The 21,299-nt window shown below is 44.8% G+C and overlaps 2 protein-coding genes across 3 annotated transcripts; one reads left to right on the top strand and one right to left on the bottom strand.

The window, feature by feature from the left end:
- Nucleotides 1-682: 682 nt before the first annotated feature.
- Nucleotides 683-1,236, top strand: LOC120594117 (olfactory receptor 6J1-like). Its single transcript, XM_039852135.1, is given in 2 exon segments — nt 683-1,055; nt 1,058-1,236. Coding segments are annotated over 2 exon segments (552 nt in total).
- A 7,548-nt stretch (nt 1,237-8,784) lies between these two features.
- Nucleotides 8,785-20,903, bottom strand: ABHD4 (abhydrolase domain containing 4, N-acyl phospholipase B). 2 transcript variants are annotated; one of them, XM_039852017.1, is made up of 7 exons: nt 20,646-20,769; nt 17,390-17,478; nt 15,796-16,168; nt 15,491-15,645; nt 13,726-13,837; nt 10,954-11,140; nt 8,785-10,218 (listed from the first exon to the last, which is right to left on the bottom strand). In XM_039852017.1, exons 2-7 carry the CDS (start codon nt 17,427-17,429, stop codon nt 10,129-10,131), a joined length of 957 nt encoding a protein of 318 aa, XP_039707951.1. In that variant the 5' UTR covers nt 17,430-17,478; nt 20,646-20,769; the 3' UTR covers nt 8,785-10,128. The 2 variants fall into 2 exon arrangements, with proteins under 2 accessions (XP_039707951.1, XP_039707945.1); XM_039852011.1 differs by having other exon boundaries at nt 10,011-10,218; nt 20,757-20,903.
- Between the last annotated feature and the right edge of the window lie 396 nt (nt 20,904-21,299).

Here is a 21,299-nt window from a genome sequence, read left to right on the forward strand (position 1 = left end):
AGCTGATTACAAGGTTAGCCATTTGAGTGGAAAATTCCTCTTTAATATAAATTCACACTTCCACCAACAATGTAAAAGAATTTCTATGGATTCATATTCTCTTTAGTACTTGCTATTGTCCTATTTCTCTTTTCTTTTTTACATATGTGGTGGTAAAATGGTGTCTTGTTATTGTGCTAATTTGCATCCTCTAATTACTGAGATCAAGTATTGTTTTTTGCACATTTATTGGCTATATTTCTTTCTTCTTTAGTAAAATTCAAGCCAAAGGACCAACGGAACAAAATATAAAACTGAGAAATAAACTCACACAAATATGGAACACTGATATATGTCAGAGGTGAAAGGAAGCTGGCACTGCTGGTTGTCCACATAGGGAAAACTTAAAATTGGATTTCCTACCTCATATCTGACACTAACATTCATTCTAGATGGTCATACAAATTAAATGTAAAAATAAAAATTTTTAGGAGAAAATATAGAAGGATATTGTTTTTGACCTTTGGGTAGAAAAAAAAAAAAACTTGTTAAAGATCAGAAAAGTACTTTTTAAAAAAGAAAATGTTGATAAATTTAACTACATTAAAATTAAGAGTTTCTCTTTATTTAAAGATCCCCTCAAATAAAGTTAAAGGCAAATCACAAATGGAGAGAATATAGCTATGACACAGATAATGGACAAATGTTCTCTGGGGGGAGAGGCTTCCTATCTGTGCTCTTTCCAAACATTCTCACCTCACAGCTGCCCTTCTGTGGTTCCAATATCATTAACCACTTTTTCTGTGATAGTGGGCCTTTGCTGGCCTTGGCCTGTGCAGACACCACTGCCATTGAGTTGATGGATTTTATATTTTTTTCTGCTCTCATCCTTTGCTGCATAGTCCTTGTGGCCTATTCCTATGTGTATTTCATCTTGACAATAGTGCCCATCCCTTCCTCAAGTGGAAGGAAGAAGGCCTTTAACACCTGTGCTTCCTACCTGACAATAGTCATGATTTCTGGTGGCATCACAGTGTTTATCTATGTGATTCTCTCGCAGAAAGACTATCTGGAGGTCAAAAGTTCCCTTCAGTACTGAGCAGTGTTGTGACTCCATTCCTCAACCCCTTTATAAATACTCTAAGGAATGACACGGTATTGGGGGTCCTCAAGGACGTGTGGGTCAGGGTTCAAGCAGTTTTAGAGAAGAGGATGATGACAGTGAGGAGCAAATTGTCCTCTTACAAAAATCACTAAGGAGGGGCCAGTCCCTCTTCATCTTCACCACCACATAACCAGTGTACAAATCAGGAGCAGAAAGAGAGGACTGGTCTTAGCAAAGGATTGAGCTAGCAAAGGGATCCTGAAAGGTCTATAGTGGAAACAAGACTGAGCTTGGAGACAGGGACTTGACCTCTGACCTTTGTTCTAACTTGAACTCTGCAGCCACAGCTGTGTCACTGTGTCACCAGCCACTCTGGCCCACAGTGAAGTGTGTCAGGGTTGGACCTGATCTCTAAGTCCCATCTACATTAAATATTCTAAGAGTTACAGAAGGGCCTTGCAGTCTGTGTCCTATTTAAAGTTCCAACATGTTTGGCCCTTCTTTATGGATCCTGAACACAACTCTTCTATCAACTGTCACAAAGTCCTTCCTGGTCCCCTCTGTCTGGACCCTCTTTCCTTTCATCTTCTCTAGGAATCTTTTAAAGAATAACCTTATTATTTTCCAATCCACTGTCATATCCCATAATCCATTGTTTTTCCTCAGTGGACATTTGTAATGATTGTGGTGGATATATGTAGTCTGTGTTATTTAATAATACTGCTTACTATAATAGAACATGTTTATGATATCCAACACGCTCACTTTCTTAGGTACGACATGGCCCTGTTTCCTCAGCCTTTGTTGATTGGCTCATGGATGGATAATCTGACTGAGGACAGGCACAACCCATTGCTTGACTAGTGATCTATGTATGACCCATATGATTTGACGGAGACAAATAAATTTTGTAAACAGGTGACTCTTTTTTTGAGAGTTTGAACCAAGAGATGCAGAGACTGTACCAGACAATGATAATGCTCCCCCATTTGCCTGTGGCATCTGTTAACCTCCCAGAGGGCCGCTCCAGGCTGCAGCAGGCAGAAGCTGGGGGCTTGCAGGCTTCAAAGTTGTATGGTTGCCTGACGCTCGGCAGCTGTTAGGGAAATGCAATTAAAAACAAAATCTGCCACCCCAAAAATCTCTCCACAAAGGCAGAAGAAAAAGAAAACAAAGTTACTACGAAATATGCATTAAACCAAAATGTGAAGAGGATCACAGGCAATCCTCTAAAGGATTGGGAAGACAAAAAGAAATCTTGTCCTTTTTTTATTGCAAGACAGATATAACAAATTACATACATTTTGTCAAGACTAAATAGCTAGTCCTTAAGTAAGATGACTTGACAGCACCATTTGCCACACATCCTAAATTCCCTTGGTAATTGGGGTTACCATCTTAGCTAATTGGCTTTCTCTAAGAGAAAATAAACTCATATCTTTAGGACAGGAGATAGTTCAGGAGTGAGCAGTCCACTGAAATTAGGTTCCTACCCTTCTGCAGCAACTGGGCGATAGAGGAGCTACTTTCCTTGATGATTACACTTTAAAGAGATGGTTCCCAGGTCCTTAAAAAAGACATCCTGCATCACAAAGCTAGCCAGAGGCCTCTTTCGTATTTTAAAAGATTTATACACATTTCAAAGCCACAGGGAACTTACTGCTGAAACTGACATTATGGAAGTAAATCAAAATTAGGATCACTTTGACTTGGAGAGCTTTTTTTGTTTTTAATTTTCAAGTTTACTTATAAAAATAAATGTTTGTTGTAAAATATCAGCCAGTGCAGAAGTGTACAAAGTAAATTGTGAGAGGAGAGCCCTATCAGCCAATTTCCCTCTTTAGCAGCAAACACTATGTTTATAGAAATATGCATGTTTATTCACACACACATACTTTTTATTTTACAAAAATGGAACAGTGTTACAGGAATTATCTGCATCTTGATATTTTAAAATATCTTTTTATGTCACTACCTATACAACTACATAATTTACTTTTAGATGTTCCTTTTATAACCAATGGACACAAGTTTCTAGTATTTTGTTAACAGTGTTAAAATTTATTGGCATAAATTCCTACTATTAGGACTCATGGCTTATAGTGTATGTCCATTTCAATAGATTAAATTTCAGTAGATTAGTTTGGTAGAATCTGCCAAATTTTTACAAAAATGTGGTAACAATTTCCTTTCTCACCAACATTGTATGAAATGTCCATCTTTCTCCCCATTGATGTTACCAGGTATAGTCAATCTTAAAATTTTTTTGCCCGTCTGCATGTAAAAATAGTTTCTCATTTTTTTTTTTTGTATTTCCTGTATTACTAGTGAGGTTGAGAATCTTTTCAAATGTTCATAGGTTATCTGTATATCTTCTGTGGATTGTTTATTCATATTTTTCGCCCTGTACACACAAATAAAACATTTATTTTTCTGCTGGGTTGCCTTTTCTTTTCTGATTGCTTGGTATAAACTATTTTTATTGCTTATCAAAAGCCTTAATATTTTTTGCATACCCTTCAATCCTGCAACTTCACATCTAGGAAGGAAATCATTGGTTAAATGGGCAAAATAAATTGTCCATGGAGCTTAACACATTGTGTATAATATAAAACCATTCAGAAGGCACTCTAAAATCCAACAATAGAAAATTGGATCAATACATTATGGCAATTCTAAACAATGGAATACAATTAAGAATAATAATATATTTATTAAATGCTGTATTTGTTGATGTAGAAAGAGATTTATAACAAAGTTTAAAAAATTTCATAAAGAACTTTGTCAGTATGCTTTCATTCTAGTAAGTATATATTTATATATAATAACCAGTATGTGTACATATGTATTATATATTCTCAGAATATGTATCCACACATATACATTAAAAGTATTTAATGTGGTTATTTCTGCATAGTGTAATATATCATGGACAGTTTTTTCTCATTTTTCTACAATGAAAAGGTATTTCTTACTTAAAAAAGGAAAAAAGTTCTCAGAATTGAACCCCCACTCCAACCAGGGAACAGTGGAACCACTGCATCTCCTACCAACGCAGGGATTGAGACCTAACATTAGCTTTTTGGGCAGCTTTCCCCTTTTCCGCTTCATACTGAGCTTTTAGTCCACTAAACCCTTCACGTTGGTTTAATGTTTTCACACAAACTGTCCTTGCTCTAATTGCTTGGTTCGTCTTTCAGTGTAAGAGACTTGATATTCATCTCTGCCAATAGTTTGATCTCATTAGAAGACAAGCAATGTAGTTTTCTGGTTGGTGAAGCCCCCTTCCTTCCTCTGGGACAAAACTATAAAATGTCACATTTGAGAGCTTATTGTTCCTTTTGAGCCCCTTAGGTAATTTTCCTTGGAATATTTTGAAATCTGACTTCCTGAAATCTATACAATTTATTTGACCATCTTTCTTCAAAATTCTAGTAGATGAACTTGTCAGTAGGGCAGGGATTTACCAGGTGCTCTGCTTCTGGCATAAGGAGACTTAGAGTCAATGTCTTGATGCTTGGGTCCTCTGGCATTACTGTATCCTGCCTCAGATCAGTTTTGCAATCTGAATTTAAAAAGCATCACTCATGTCCTCTGTTTATCTTAACATCTATTCCATACTTCTGCCGGGTTTTATTTTCCTGTTTGTTTCTTCTTTCATTTCCATCCATACACTTCCAGTTTCAGTTTTGTGATTTCCTTTTTGACATACACACTACAGCTGAAACTAATTAGATCAGCTTCATCTGAACAATGTTATCCTTCCATAGTCATCCTCTCAGTCATGAGTTCCACCTCTTCTTATGATAAAATTCCTTTCTCATTCTTGTTTTCTATAATGTAATACTTCCCAGACTTTAGGATTTTATTAAAATTAATCAAAATTACAAGAAAGAAATCCCTGAAGTCGATGTTTGGCAATAAGAAGTAATATTTCCTCCCAACTCCCAAAGAATCTTTGAATATCAACATATTTTCATTAAAAAACAATAGTTTAATTCTAAAAAAGTTAGAAAAGACATATGTCGGATTTTAAAAATATTGAAAAAATTTATTTCCTCATAGACCAGAAATCTTTTGTCATGGACCAGCTACAGTCTGCAGACTCGTGTAGGAAAATCATTGCTACAATACGTGATTTTGCAGTGTTATTTGGATACTTTTTCCTTAAAAATTTAGGAAGTATATGATGCCTGTTTTTTGTGTTAGTTATGTTATAATTTAATCAGAAGCCTATAGATTTTCTGTCATATGTCACGAGCCCTCCCCAAAATCCTGTTCTCTGGCACGGTATTAGTTGTCAGGTGTTCAGCCTCACAATTTTTCTTTTTCAAAGTCAAACAGAAGAGATAAGAACATCACCTACAACCCCAAGTCCTTCAGAGTTCTTGTCACTAGTATATCCCAGGTTTTTTTCTGGTTGTGGAATTGGTTCTCATATGTATCAAATGAAATACGAGGTTGCCGAATTATAACAAACTCTACATCAGACCTCAGAACACACTTGATGAAGGAGCACCTAACTGTTAGCAAGGCTGGGTTTGCAGAGGGCTCCTTCTAGCACTTCATGGAGCCATCAACCAGAGAATGGGGTCTTATTTTCCTGGATTGGAGGGAGGGCTCTGTGCACTTGTTAGCATCAACGACTCCCTTAGCATTCTGTCTAGGAATGTGTTATTCTCGAAAAAGTGTCAGGTGGCGATTGTCTTTTCTTCCTCAACCCTAAGTGAAGAATGGTTACTTAGTAGAATAAAGACAAAGACTTTCTTAGCAGTGCTGAACTTATGCTATAAAAAACAGTCAATATTAGCAAGTGAAAAGATGGCTTGTCTTGAGCTATTTCACTTGGATGGGGTTGGGACTGATCCTCAAAAATCTCAAGTGTCTCACTTGCTTCTGCAAGACAGACCAGGACCCTGGGGAAGAGGAGAAGAGAGAGGGATTCTAGAGAAAGAGCCCAGATCTTTTCCAAGGAGAACTTTGTATGAATTGAAAGGTCACATTATAAGAAGAGAGATGTTTTGCACCATTCATGGGACAAGGTGTTTGTTATCAGCCAATTGGATTATGTTCTAGCTGGTCATGAGTGGTACCTGTAGTTGTGGGCTTACAGGGTGAGATAGCAGAGTGGAGAGATGTATTCGTCAAGATTTTCTCATCCTTTGGGCAATGACACCAGACTGAATTTTTAGTACATATATTTTGGTGTCTATCCCAAGGAGGAAGTTAAATTTAACACATTTTCTGTTAGCCACTGAACAGGGAACGTCTTCCCTGGTCTTGGGTTAGTCAGTCTTTTATATCTATTTGTGGAATCTCTCCCTGTAAACTGCTAGTCCTTTGAAGAGCCCGTTTATTGCATAAATCCTTAGAACATGTGGAGAGCGGTTTGTAAGCTGACAAGGTCCTTGCAGACTGCGAAGGCAACCAAGGGTTACTTCGCCTCCACAAATTCCTCCTGAGAACAAGATAGTATAAATAAGGCCACGGGTAGTTAGATAGGCTGAAGGCCATAAGAAAATGTGGTCTTGGAGAAAGTAGAAGAAACAATGTTGCTATGAAACTTCACAAGCCAGCTATCGTATGTTCCTGTATAAAAGCAGCTTGCAAAAAAACAAACTGGGCCGTTGTCCATCATTAGTGGGCAGCGGACCTCCTGATCCCCGCTTTCTGTCTTCTTTCTTTTCTCATCTCCCACCGTTCCCACTCAGGTTTATTTTCCAGGGCCGCGCTGGACGTGGCAGGATTTACCACTTGCTGGACGTGACAAGAACATATCAGGAAAGGTGCTGATTGGGTGGTGTGTTCATGGTTCATTGTTCTTAGTCCTAGCCGTGGGAATGTTAGCAATGGCCCAGTCAGATGGAGTGTGTGTGTGTGTGTGTGTGTGTGTGCGCGCGCGCGCGCACCTGGTTGTATAAACAGGGCACTCCGGGTGACCTTTCTCAGACTCTTCTTGCACCTGCTCCTGAGGAGTGTGTTTGCACTGTGGTGGGTTTGGGAAAATCAGGCCATCATGGCCAAAGACCCTACTTCTCCATGTGGGCCTTCTGGGTCAAGTATCAGAGATCCAGGGTAGCTTAGACCAGTGCTTGCAGACAGCGGGGCATGAGAATCTCCTAGGAATTGTGTTTAAATGAAGATGTCATGGTCAGACTCCATTTAGATTTACTGAATCACATTCTGGGGGAATATAGCCCAAAAAACTACATTAAAAAAAAATACCCTAGGTTGTTGTGTTATGTGAGCGGGTTTGGTCACTACTGCCTCACTTGGCCCATTCTCCAGGGGGGTGGTAGTGTCGTTCAGTGTTGACAAGTTCTTTGGATTTTACCTTCTTAATATTTCTTGCATCTTTCTCTTCTGTGTGCCCACTAGCCACTGGCCAAGTCCAAGATTCCAGCATCTTTGGCCTGGAACACTGTAGTCGCCTCAAAGTTCCCTTGCAGGGACTCAAGCCCCTCCCATCTGTACTCCACAGAGCTTCCAGAGTGGTTGTCTCAAACCAGATTCTGTCACATTTCCCACTCCACCCTGAAACTACTCGTTATTTTTTTCCATTGATTTTAGGATGAACACCACAACATTCTTTTCATGGCCGGAGGGAGTACATGGGCGTGTGCCCATCCACTTCCCCAGCCTCATGTCACAGCCATCTTTCTTGCTCATAGGCCTTTGCACACCACGTTCTCTCCAGATACTCCTTCCCCTCCCTTCACCTGCACTTCCTTCAGGCTCAACTGTCATTACTTCTGAAGAAGGCTTTCTCAACCTCTCAGTTACAATTTTATATTGATTTACATAATAATTTGAGGAAGTGTGCCTCTCCATGTAGAATGTAATTTCCCATAAAGGCAGGGACCAAGTTTCTTCACTATTGTAGCCTTAGTTCTTGGCATGCCATAAGCTCTAAATACCTGCCCTCTCTTCCAGACGGCTGAGTTGGCAATTAGGCAATCTTCAGTCACAGAGAAAGCACAGGGTCTCGGGATGGATCAGAGTTTTGTAATTATAGCCAGGAGTTCCAATCATTCGATCATCCATTCATTCATCATGAGGTGCTGCTTTGAGCTATGGAATTCTGAGCCTAGCTGGGCACTATTGGTAATGATTTGAACATTTTTTTGAACGCTTGGCATATCTCACTTTTCTGGCTCAATGAAAACATTTATTGAACATGAACTAGGCATGTGCCAGATGTGCCTCATGTCCTTAAGTAGCTTATGATCTAGGAATGAAAGATGGATATGAAACAAGTGACTACATGTTTGAGTTTTACAAAAGGGGCCGTTGAATACGCCTGGGAGGTCAGAGACAGGCTTCCTGGAAAGGACTATCGAAGGGAATGAGTAGGAGTTAGGAGAACACGCTGTAAGGCACAGTCCGGGTGAAGGCTCATGTCGGGTGAACTTTGGAAGACGGCGATTTACTCAGCAGCAGGGAGCACACAGCTCTGCCTATTTCTCCTCTGTGAATCAGAGTTTGGCCCATCCACACTCCCGATTTATTCTCTGAAGGGGTCGGCTGAGATGGCCTGTGTCAATCATGATCTAGAGGGTGAGGGCCGTGCTAAAGGGGAGAGGGAAAGGCGTGTAAGCTGGTACCTCTCAGGCCTCCTTCTCTAACTCAGGCATCACAGGGGCTGTTCAGCACCACCCCAGCTCTCTTGTCGGAGCAATATGAAACAGCATCACTGCCAATAGCTTTTACTCATTTCTTTATTAATGTAGAAAAGGAGCCCAAGGTAGCTGGACCAGTAGTACAAAGCACCAGGAGTTAATATTATTCTGGTGAAAGGTGGCTTTACAAAAGTGAAGGAGCAGGTAGGCACTGCCCTGGTTCTGGGGCCAGGCCCAGCCTACTGCCCAGAACCTCACAGCAGCGCCTGGAAGCAGACCCTGGGAAAGGGTGACAGATGGCAGGGATGGAGGGCCAGGCAGTGAGAACCGTCCTGTGGCTGATGAAAACAGAAAACTGGACCATGAGCAGGGGCTCCAGAGGGCCTCAGCTCTGGGGGCAGGTATAAAAACCTTGCCGGGCACAAGAATCCAGACACGGCCCTGGGTGGAAGGGCCTTTCCCTGCTCTCTCCAGTAGGGGCCATCTTTGCTCTATACTAGAGGTGGGGCTTCAGGGCCCAAGGCACAGAGGGAGGCCCAGGGGCTTCCCTGTTGGGAATAAGAGGGGGCATAGAAGGAAGCACTTGAACGTACCCAGCTTAGGCAGCCAGGGCTGAGACACAGGGCAGGACAGCAGCACCCCTGTGCAAAGGGGCTGGAATGTGGGGCAGAGATGGGCTTATCCTTGGCTCGTTACCCCATAGCAATGGTGCCTGTCTCGAACCTTAGCAAATGGAGTCTGCAATGAGCACTGGGTGTCAGCAGACCTGGGTTCTAATCTGAGCTTTCTTGGAAAAGAGCTGTATGACCATGGGCCAGCTATGTCCTGCTTTGGCCTGTTCCTGATCCGTTAATGAGGGCTTTGGATATGACATCTCTGGTCATGGGAGGGGCTCTGCAGAACATGGAAACTCCAGGACCTGCTCTTGGTAGTTAAGTGGGAACTGGTCCCAACCAGACCCTGAATATTGGCATGGGACGGGGGCCAGGGGCTGATGAAATAGGACAATGCTCTTGTGTGGAAACTTTCACCACAGACATTCCAGAGCTGGGAAAGGTTGTGGGAGCCTCTCCTTTGTCCAGGGGAAGAGAGGTCCCCCTCCCTTTTGCTCGGTGCAATGTGGCTCGGTACAGGCCCTCTATAACCACTATCTGGGTAACACTTGGCGTGGAGAGAATGGGGTGTCACTAAGCAACCCTTTATGTTCTTCCTTGAGGTGGGGAGCTCAAGGCTTCTTGTGGCTTCTGCCTCCAGCCTTTTGTATGGGGTCAGGAGTGCTCTTTACTGTGTTCCTGCTGTGAGGATAGCCCAAGACTCTGCCTGGCTGGCACGTTAGTTGGTGAGGAAAGGACAGAAGGGTGAGTAAGCAGACAGGGAGGTGAGAGCGACTCTCCGGCTTTCTCCTCTTCCTCTAAGGAGAGTAGCTCAATCAACCGAGTCACAGATCTCTTCCACCATAGCATTGAAGATGTGTGGCTGATCTGCATAGACGTGGTGTGAAGCACCCTCAATCTCCTGTGGAGAGAGGAACCCGCCAGGGTAGGACAGCCCTTTACTCTGGGCATTGGAAAGCTATTAAATCATTTCTTTTCCTTTAGACCTGCTTGCCCATCACCCATGTGCACTAATCAGAAACAATGGTCCGCTTTTCTCCCTGGACCTTGGCACTTTCCTGCGGGAGCCAACGACTCTAGGTATCCCATTCTCCTTCTCCCGTGGCCGTTCACTGTATCTTGCCTTCCATGCTAGCCCCACCACCGACCGATCTACTCATTTCACCCACCGGTCCTGTAAACTAGGGCCCACTAGGCACCCAGCCTAATTAAGCACACTCCTTAGCAAACAAGGGTGAAGGCGGGTAAGAAAAATGGGAAGGTAAGAGTGTGTTGGGAAGGTGTCATGGCAGCCTCTACTACTCACTCCACTGTTCACAGCTCTGGGTTTGAGTGGGAATTACAGCGGGGCTAGAGTGGCGGCATGATGTCCGTGCCCGGCTACCGGACCAGAACCTGCCTTTTTGCTGAATCGGGCTACACAGAAGTGAGAGGCCCCTAATTATGAAATGGCAGAGAGCCAACCCTTTCAAATCCATTGCCCCATCTCAATCTGTCCATCCCTCTTTCCTCCACTGATTCTTCCTTCACCTTCTCTACTCCCAGTGCTCATCCATGCTGAGAGTGAAGCAGCATGTGCTGGCATTCGATGCACAGCCTTTTCACTTCAACCCTGCTCCTTGGGCGGCCAACGTACCATGTCTCGGACATAGGAATCTGGCCTCTGCAGCTTCACCTTTTCTCCCGTGCTGGTATCTATCCAGGTGTTGGCCCCATAGATCATGGTGATGGGCACGTCTTTTCTAATCAAGTGAATTCGCTCTAACATGGGGCGCCGGGCCCAGCCGAAGGACTCCATCATGGCTTTGAAGGCAGTCTCACCGCTAAGAAGCAAAACAGTGTGAGACGATTAGTAGAATAAACCCTGCAGCATAAAAAAAAAAAAAGAAAAAAGAGAGAGAGAGACCTATCGGTCTCTTCAGAGGCTGGGCAGTATCTTTATCATCTTAGTATTCCTCTCAGATGCTGGGTTTGAGACTCATTAAATACTGATAAGATTAGGAGACAGGACTGATCTCCAGACGCCTCCTATCACAGAACCGAGTTAGAGGGACACACTTATAGAAACCTCCAAGGCACTGAGAATTATCCAAAGAAGCAATGGGTTAATATTATTTAACAAATATTTATATGTCATGCCCTGAGTGGAGTGAGGGGACATACGAATAAGACAGATGTGGGACCTGCCCTCCTGGAGCTCACACTTGAGTCATTAAGCAACGAATTACATGATTAATTATTTAACTTCAAATTTCCCAAGAATTTCCCAAGAATTATGAAAGGTTGGTGGGTGTCATGAAGACACAGACGAGGGACTTAGCCTGCTGGAGGTGGAGGGAGAAGGTCAAGGAGTTCATCTGATGTGGATGCCGAAGAGCGAGTACTACGGCAGGACAAAGTGTTTCCTGAGGAGACTCTGAGATGAAACGTCAGTTTTGTGAGGACCTGGGAGAGCAGCAGTTTTTGCTATGTGAGAAGCAATGAATGACTGCCAATCGAATTGACGGTGCTTTCTGGTCATTTCCTTAGGTAGAGCTAACGGAACCATTATTATGAGGGGTCTGCAAGGCTGGGACTGAAGCTGCTTTCGGGCTGGTCTGTAGCTTTTGTGTGAGGCAGAGGAGGGACTGCCTCCTATCAGGTTCAGCCTGTTCAGGTTATTTATCCCTGGTCTCCTTCCCACCCGTGGGATGAAGGGAGCCTAAGTTCCACACAGGCCACCAGAAACAGTTCTTCCTTAAGACATTGCAGCGTACTGGGAAAATCAGGGACTCTGGAGTCAGAGACATGACTTCAAATCCTGGCTATACTCTCTTAGCAAGTCATGCAACCAGAAAACACCTTAATTTTCTCATCTACAAATGGGAGAGAATTTATACCACCTTATTAGGTCACTGTGAGGAAAATGAAAATATGTACAAAGCCCCCACATTTAGGTGAAACGAACGTCTCCTTGCCCGACCTTGGCCAAATTTCACGTTTCCCAAGGGAATGGTAAGTTGCCTTGAACTTGTCAGGGTTACAGTTCAAAAACCCTCAGGGGGTCATAAAAGTGAATGATGGTGACTAGTTATCACTGATGTCATCACCGCTTCCTCCAGAACAGGAATGAGTCCGTGATTACATATTCTGTGGCTTAGACTGAGAGGCCATTCATTAAACAGAGCTAGGTCTGGGACTGGGATATGTTCCGAGGCAAAGGCTAGGGGTAGGCCTGTGGGGCCTCAAGCGACTGGCACCTAGCCCAGTGGGGGCTGAAAGGGGGGTCGAGAGCTGGAAACAGGGGGCTAGCTGATTGTTGAGCTGAGTTTCTACAGTGCTGCCTAAACAGGGCCCTTCAATTAGCTGAGCTCATGAGGAATGTTGGATGGATAGGCAGTTCCCACGCTGCCTGAAAGCTATCTGGGTTTGAGGCTAATGCTCAGACAGTACTGCTGGAATGCAAGTCTCCCTCTTCTTCACAGTGTTGGCTCACAACGGGTGACCCAGATAGGGCTGGAATGAGGTGGGGCAGTATTGCTGCATTCAGGGACCTTGGCTCCTGAGATGCCTCCCAACAGCTTGGGGTGAGGCCACCACAGAGGAGGTGCCCCCAGTGGTGCCACCAGTGCAGCCTCCTGGTATCAGCCACTCACACAGCACGGCCCGAGGGGAAGATTACCTCCCTGGCTCTGCCCTGCCTGTCAGCTGCCAAGACTTCAGATCAGCAGGCTTTGTGGGGCCTGTTGTGTGAGTAGTCATACGTATGAGCTTCTCAATATTCTGGGAATACCCTGAAATCTCCAAAAGATTTGGAAGGAATGCCTATCCCAATAATAAGTATTTCTAGGTGCACATAGTTAAATTTTAAAATACATACTCTCTCAATGGGCAATTCAATTTGCAGAAGTATATTCTATAGTTGCGTGTGTGCAAAGCAAGATGTGTTAGGAGCCTCTCTGAAGCGACATCATGTGATATCTCAGATTGCAAATAACAAGGACATTTGAGATATGGGACAGAAGACTTTTTTCCTTCCTTTTTTTTTTTTGCCTTTATAAAAATACCATGTCTATATCACATTTTTAGTATTAAAAAAAAAAAAGATCTTTTCAAAAGCTTTCCGGACTCTTGCCTGTCAGGCTAACTGCCTATCTCCAGGGAGGAGTAAGTGTCCTCCTCTAGAGACAGCAGCAATTTTAATTACTCTATTATCTTCTCCATCCCTTTGTGCCTATCCCTGGGGAAGCCTCTGGAAATGATCAAGGCTGCTAATGCCTCTGTTTCCCTTTTCCCTAAGTGAATGAAAGATTTGTGGAAGAAGAAATACAGCACAGAACGATCCTGGGACAGTTCTGGAGTTTTCCAGCAGCTGGAGTTTTATCTCCAAACCTGTCTACCTCGATCTGACTCTGGGAACTGCCCTCACCTGGGATTCTGTGCATTGCAGTGGTAGATGTACTCCGATATAGTATCATCTTCAAAGAAGTCTGCAAATTTGCGCTTGAAGTCTGGTCGGAATCGTTGCACCAGGCCAGGCCCTGGGAGGGGATAGAAAACCATAGACTGGGCAGTTTGGGGAATGTTTAACAACTTTCACCAAACATTATTTCTCCTAAGGGTTTGTTTGCTTTGTACATTTAACATAATGGTGGCAGAAAGAGTGTGCGAGTCTTGCTGGAAGCTCAGATGACTACAAATGAGAGTCAGTTGGTTACCAAAGCGTTTTTAACAGTCTAACGTCACTGAGGAACCAGATTATTTTCAACTCAATGATCTTTTTCTCCAAGGATCACAAGCACCACAAGAGTCCATGGTTGAGAGACTATCCTTTTACAGTCTGGGCTGTGTTCTCTCCTTCCGGAGACCCTAATGGCCTTTAATCTTCTGAAGGTAGTGGATGAAACTAGACCACCTCCCAAGAGCCTGCTCACGTTCAGACCTGTAACAGAATACGAGTGGAGAGGCAAACTGAACCCTGGCATCTCAGACTCGGGGCAGTTTTAGGGCAATCCGTTCTCTTCTTTATGTAGTTCATGAACATGCAGTAGGGCACCCAAAACAGACTGCAAAAATTGGGCCTAATGGTCAACTTCTGATCTCTCTCTCTCTTTTCTCTTCTGGTCTTCTCTCTGCATATGAGAAGCAAGAGGTGAGAGAGAGAGGCACAGCCAGGGCACACCCTGGGCCCTGGTCCTCTTCCTTGGCTGCTAGCCAACTGCCCCACCCACACTAACTCTGATGCCCAAGCATGAACTTGGCCAGATGCAAGTCCAGGAAAGGGGAGAGTGGTGAGAGTTGAGCTTTTCCTAAACTTCTACTTTCTATTCGAATGCTAGTTTTTTCTTTATCAGAGGTGTTCTGTTTCTCATGAAGGGCTTAAAGAGACAACTCTTACTTAGCCATTAGTAATTAACTCATCATAATGGGCTATTGAACATTACTATGTATCCATAAGCCATTAGTGTAAGATAGAAGGTCATCAAGCTTTTCCATTAAGGGAATCTGCTTTTCACTTTATCAGAGTAAAAACTCCCCAAAAAGGGTGCTGGTAGGGTGAGGTTATAAGCTTGGGACCTACTAATTCCACTTACTCTGGCTGATTCTCCCCAAACTCCTTCCCTCCCTTCAGCCACAGAATTTGCTGACAGCTGCTAAATGGTGAAGATGTGTCTGACTGGAGTAGGGCATGGTTTCGAGGGATTTGCCTGACACTGTGGGTTGTGCTGGAGACTCTGGTTCTGACATCTCCCTGCTGCAGGTGCTAGATCAGCTGCAGAGATGGGAGCCAGTGGTGGTACCATGCTGAATCGCCAACAGGTTGCCATAAATTCACACATGCAGCATAAGAATTCAGCAGAGGAAGAGAGAGTCACCTTCCTCTTCTTTCATGGCCCTTTTCTCTCTTTCTCTGGGGATCAAGCTAAGACACAGTGGTTTTGCTCCATCTGTCCCTTGGTAGGAAAGCCTTTTCCATGCAGATGAAGGAAAAAAAGAATCTTCTGAAACTGCAGATAAAGAGATCTGGTCCAGATTAAAAGTTTTAAAAAACAATGCCAGAGCCATTCCCACATTTTAAGAACAGGCTGGGGATGATGGGGGATGATGAGAGTCCAGACACAGTGGGGCTTCTAGAATGGGACAGCCAGAGTTTGAGGAGATAGTTTTTTTTTTTTTATCTGTAGGTTACTCACCCCAGGGCCCAGCTACTCGAAGAACAGCCAGTGGATTAGAAAGCCCGAGGACAGAGGCCACAGCCTTGAACCAGGTTGGGGGTGCACGGATCTCACTGGGGTCCGTCGGTCGGAGGGGAAAGCCCCATGGGTCCACCAGGATAAGGTGTTTAACTCTAAAGGAAGACAAAGGAGAAGCCGCATTCGTTTGGAGGTATCATAGCCCTTAAATCATCCAGGAACAAGAGAACTATTGGAAACTAATACCGGGAGCTTCCCGGCAAGGCAAGGAGTTAGTTATGATCAAGAGGGCGGCTTCTCCTCACCTTTCAGGGTACTTGATAGAGTAAGAAGTGGCCAGGAATCCTCCCAAACTGTGCCCAAGGAGGATCATACTGGGGATCCCCATGGTCTCCCGCCATGTCTCTATGGAAGTCACAAACTCGTCCTCGGCCCCCTCTGGGTCCCTCGAGAATGTTGGCCTTGAGCTTCGCCCGAAGCCAAGCAGGTCGAAGGTGTGCAGTGTGCGGTGGGCACTCAGTGAATCCATGTTGAGAATCCAGAGGCCCACGCCACCCCCGAAGCCATGCACCATCACCAAGGGGGTGCGGTCTCTGAGCTCGGGGCTCACGGTCACTGTCCAGATCTTGTTCTGGTTTGGGAGAGACACATATCGGGCCAGGAACTTGTTCTGGAGACCTGGGGAAAGGGGATCCATGGCAGAGCGGTGAGTCTGTTTTCTGACAGCATCATCATTTTGCCTGGACTTCCACTCTTCAGCTCTGTCCTTCCATTCCCAAACCCTTCCTGACTTCCCTCACCTCTTTCCTTTCATAACCCTCTCCCCATATACCCTGAGTTCAACTTCGACAATTTGTATAGCTTCTAGTCTGTAGGTAATAAGAGGGGCCATTTTATTCCTTGAGGCTGTTTGCCTGGCTCCTTTTGGGCCCCAAGGTGGCAGTGACCCCACTGACCTCACAGAGCTCCTGCATCCATTGCTCTCATACCTGTGTGTCTGGGGCTTGACAGATGTACAGAAATACCCTTACTGAGGGTATCTGGGAGGGCAGCTTCTCACTGGAGGTGAGCCAGATGGAGGGGGTGATGGATGTGAACTGAGCCACGGGCATATTTCTCTTAGAGACAGACCAAGGTGGGCAGTGCCTGTTCTGCTTGCCTGAAGGCAGTCACATGACAGAGCTGCCTGGGGGAAGTCACCTGGATCCTGGACAAAAGCTTGGAAGCTGTGACTGTTTTTTGACTGCACTTATTCAGGCCCATAAGAGAGAGGGTAGCCCATGGCTAAGGCAGTGGTACTGTGTGGGTAAGCTCACAAGAGAAATACAGGGAGATGTGGCCCAAGGGTCTTGTTTCAGCCAGTGGCTGCAGGAGTTCATGGGATGCTCTGTACCAATATAACACTGCCCATGAGATCTGGTCTCTGGGAATCCCAAACTCCTGTCCCAAACCAGAGAAGTGGTGGGGCATTAGTAATACTAGAGACTATGGGCTGCTGGTCCTCGGGCAGGAAGGTGGTAAATCTAAGAAGTGATTGTGTGTTTGGAAGAAGAGAGAGGGAGAGGAAAAAGAAAGAACTAGGGGGAGAAGGAAGAAAGGAAGGAGAGAATGTGTATATTTGTATGTGTTGTGTGCTTATAGTTGGTATAGGGCTGGAGGTGAAGTTGTGGGATGTGGCAGGAGCTGGCACGGTGCATAGGGAGGGAGGCATCAAGGAACCATTATCATAGCATATGGTGTTCTCTGTAGAAATCTCCTCTCAGATCACCGACAACTTCCCGTCCACCCTCCCCCGCCTCCCCAGCATTGTTAATCAGGAGTCTGGACTCAGTGTACCAGGCTCTGGGAAGATTCTGTATTCTCCTGAGGGAGGTGGCACAAGCCATCCCTTCTACTTACATTGGAGGATCCTGGCTTCCACATTCTTCAGCTGAGACATCGAAGTAGGGCGCCAAGCGGGCAGCCAGCTACTCAGCCAGCCTTGAGGCCTGGGACAAGGAGACGCAGAAACACTCATTGGCAACAATGGAAAGGAAACATTGATGCCCTAAGCCTTTCTGACAGTTACAAAAGAGTTATCAGGGTGCAGGGTGTTTCCCAGGCTCAGGAGACCTCCCTCTATGGCAATCAGCAATTCCCTCACTGCCTGACAGACTGTTACTCTTCTCCAGTAAATGGCTATTAACAACATGCTCTTTGTTTCAAAGACACTCAGAATATCAGGTGCATAGCACTTTACAGTTTTCAAAGCACTTTTACATTTATTATCTCATTTGAGCTTTATAATCCCCTTTGTTACTGGTTTTCATAATGTTCGAGGAGATCACAAGGAGAAAAACAGCCAATTTTAAACTAATGTTTCAGTTATCTTTTGCTATCCCTGGGACTGGACGCTCCTTCTCCTTTAGAGTAGGACAAATTCCCCTGCCAACTCCCCTCCTGGTAGGGCACTGGGGTTTGTGTGTGCCCTCTTCCAAGCCCTTGGAAGTACAGAGTGCTGCCAGTGCCCAGGTGGGTTCTCAGGCAATCCTCAAGCAACAAGATGGGATAGGCATGGAGCAGGAGGCGGGAAACCTGGGTTCAGGACCTGCTGTGATTCACTGACTGGACACAGGTTGCCTCTGGCCTTGTTTTCCAGATTATAAAATGAGTAGAAACCTCACATAGTCCTCACCTCCCATGGCATGCAATAAAACCGATAAGATACCCTATCTTGCTTTCTCCTCCATACTTAGAGGACTTTAAGTCATTGTTGAGTAGAAGTTGACAGCACCAGTTTTGGAATTAAAAAAAAAAAATCTTGGATCTGAGTCACAGTATTATTATTTATGAGCAGAATGGCTTTGGCTTGATAAATAACCTGTCTTTGAAGGTCTAGATATGTAAGGGAACTTGTAAGATGCCTGGGACAAATTAGATGCTCAATAAATGAACTTCTATTATTTCTTATCAATCTCATATGATATTTCTTTTTCCTTGATCTCCGCCTGGGTGAAGGAGATTATAGGATGGATAACACCAGCTATAGGAAGGGCTTGTGAATATTGGCATGGTCACACAGGGGCATTCTGTGGGAGAATAAGGGTAACTCTTACTTCCTTTACCCCCTTAGTATACATTGAGCATCCTGGTACATCATTTAAAGCACAGAATTTTAGATTAGGTTGGTTCCCTAGGAACCACCTAGCCTAGTCTCTCTATTTTACATTCGAGCAAACCGATGTCTAAAGAAGTCATACAGCTAGTCAGAAAAAGCAGAACTAGAACCCAAATCCCAAATCCAGGTTTCTCTATACCTCTTCTGTGGATGTTCCAGCCTCAGCTTTTCAAGGCCTTACATGAATACTCACAGTATGTAAAATCATGTTCACACTGGTCTCTGTTTTCTGAAAGGAGATGTAATCTAAAGCCAGAAGGGCAGAGTTCTAATCCTGGCTGGTAAGTCACTGCCATTTATCAGCAATGTAACTCTGGTCTTTCTATGTCAAAGTTTCCTCATCTTTAAAAGGAGGGTAATAATAGTATTTACCTCATAGGGTTGTTCTAAAGACTAAATGAGTGAATGCACCTAAAACACATAATGCCTAGGACAAGATAAACTCCCAATAAACTTTTTTCCCCCAGCTAAATCATAAGCTGTCAACATTTCCAGTGTTTTGCAAGTAACAATTCTCAATGACTGAGGTTTGAAATAAATACTTAAGTTGCAGCTGAGAGTGGTACTTCAATGACTTTATAGCCAGATGAGAATTGTCAATTTCAATCAAATCCAATCCTACGGAGACTCCGAACCCTTTTGATTCTCCACTGGAATTTTTTGTAAGCTTGAAGTACGCACACCGCCAAGGTCACAGAATTTTTCTAGTCTTCAGAGATAAACTTTCCACATCATAGAGACTGTAACAAGTTAGACCAAGGCATCTGGACCCCGCATTGCATTGTATTTGCCCAAAGCAGCACTCAGGAGAAATGTTCCATAGAACAGTACCATGGACTGCTCAGATATTTGGGGGAGCTTTATTTTGCCTCTCTTCTTCCCCCAAAATGTTACAGGTACAGCACTGGAAATAGTGCCTGGCATACTAGATCTGCTCAATACAATTGGGGAGATGAGGGCTGTGGGCAGGTGGGGAGTCGTGTAGACTGAGGCAAGGAGCGGAGAAGCCACTTAGCCATAAACTTAGCCTGCCTGGGGTGGTCTCTTCCCTTTAAAGCATTTTTATCTTGATAGGGGTAAGGCAGAAGGGGTTCTGTGTTGAGTTTGGGCTTCTGTGATCTTGGGCAAGTCTCCTAACTTCTATGGGCACTGGCTTCTTCATTTGTAAAAAAGAGCTGAACTACCTGCATCTCAACTAGACCTAACATGTATTTTCCTAAGTCGTTGTAGCTACTGTACGTTTCCTCTTGGAAAAGTCATCTTAAAAAGCGACAGTCCCCTGGGCTGTTCCTTGAAGAACAGGAAGCTATTGGTATAAAGTTAATTCGTTTTGCAAGCTGCTGGTTGTGCAGCTCTGAAAAGGGGGAACACAGGATCCAGGAAAGGCCCTGTTCTGATGAAACCAAGGCTTGGTTGTGAGCTGAGTCATTCTTCTGGAAGCAACTTTGCCTGGCTCCTATCACACTGCGAATGGCTAGTCACACCACCTACAGGTGGCATCCCAAACCTGATGCCTTGAGGCAGTGATAAATCTCAAAAGCTCTAATTTTGAGACCACAACATAAAGGCTATTGTTATGACGATTAAAAACATCATCAACTAGCATCGCAAGCTGCAAAGCGTCTTGGTGAGCGAGCACTAAAGAAAACTTGCAAGCCATTATTCCAGTTAGACCAATTATAGAACGGTGGAGCCTTTTCTTCTCTTCCCACACCCCCAACTGCCATCCTGGGGCAAATCCAGACCAGCAGACCTGGCTGCTACCCCAGCATCCGCGTCCCGCAAGCGTGCTTTCGGGGATCTCAGGCATTCCCACTAAATCTATTGCCAGAGTACAGCGGCTAGAGGACAACGAGGAGCGATCTGGAAGACTAACGCGGAGAGTCGCTGAGCTGCAGGCAAACTTATTTCCCATCGCTCCCCCCGGCTCTGCTGCCGCCTGTTCTGGGCAAAAGCAAAGCAAACAAACGCAGCCCTCACCCCTCCCCTGAGGCCGACCTGAAACAGGAAAGGCGGGAAGGTGTCTAAAAGTGTTCCTCAGCCACAGACAGTCCCAGGATCATGGCCCAGAGAGAGAGAGAGAAAGAGAAAGAGACAGGATTAACTCACTGCTGCTCCAGATCATCAGCCATAGTAAACAAGCCCTGCCGGGTCGATCCGAGCCAGCCCATCCCTCCGCCTGACGCCAGCACCAGCTGACCCAGAAAAGGGTAGGATAACAAAGTGGGGCGTGGCCAGCGCGCCGGGCCGGGAGCCCCTCCTCGCCCCCGCCCCCTGCACCCCTCAGACTCTGGCCTTGAACCTCTGCGGGTGGGTGGGCCAGAATGTAGGAGGAGAGGTCTCTGCGGTCTCACAGAATAGGACGGTAGGCCTGGTTACACATTTGGGGGACAGTGAGGGAGATGAATAGTACTGAAAAACTGAGTACCTCACACGAGCTCCACCAGTCCTCCATTCTCTAATAATTTAAAAGTGACAGAACTATCTCTGCACTCTGGCTGGCACACACTTTTTGGGCTCCCCGCCCTGTCCCCGCCCCCAGCCCAAGTCCTGGTGTTCATTTTACTCAGATGCTCATGATGTTTGTGGAGACCGCATCACTAGTTGAATGCTCCTACAAAGGGCCTAGAAGCCTGTACCCCAAGTAGATTA

Source organism: Pteropus medius, unplaced genomic scaffold (genome assembly GCF_902729225.1).
Source record: "Pteropus medius unplaced genomic scaffold, Ma_sr-lr_union100, whole genome shotgun sequence".
Classification (NCBI taxonomy): Eukaryota; Metazoa; Chordata; class Mammalia; order Chiroptera; family Pteropodidae; genus Pteropus; species Pteropus medius.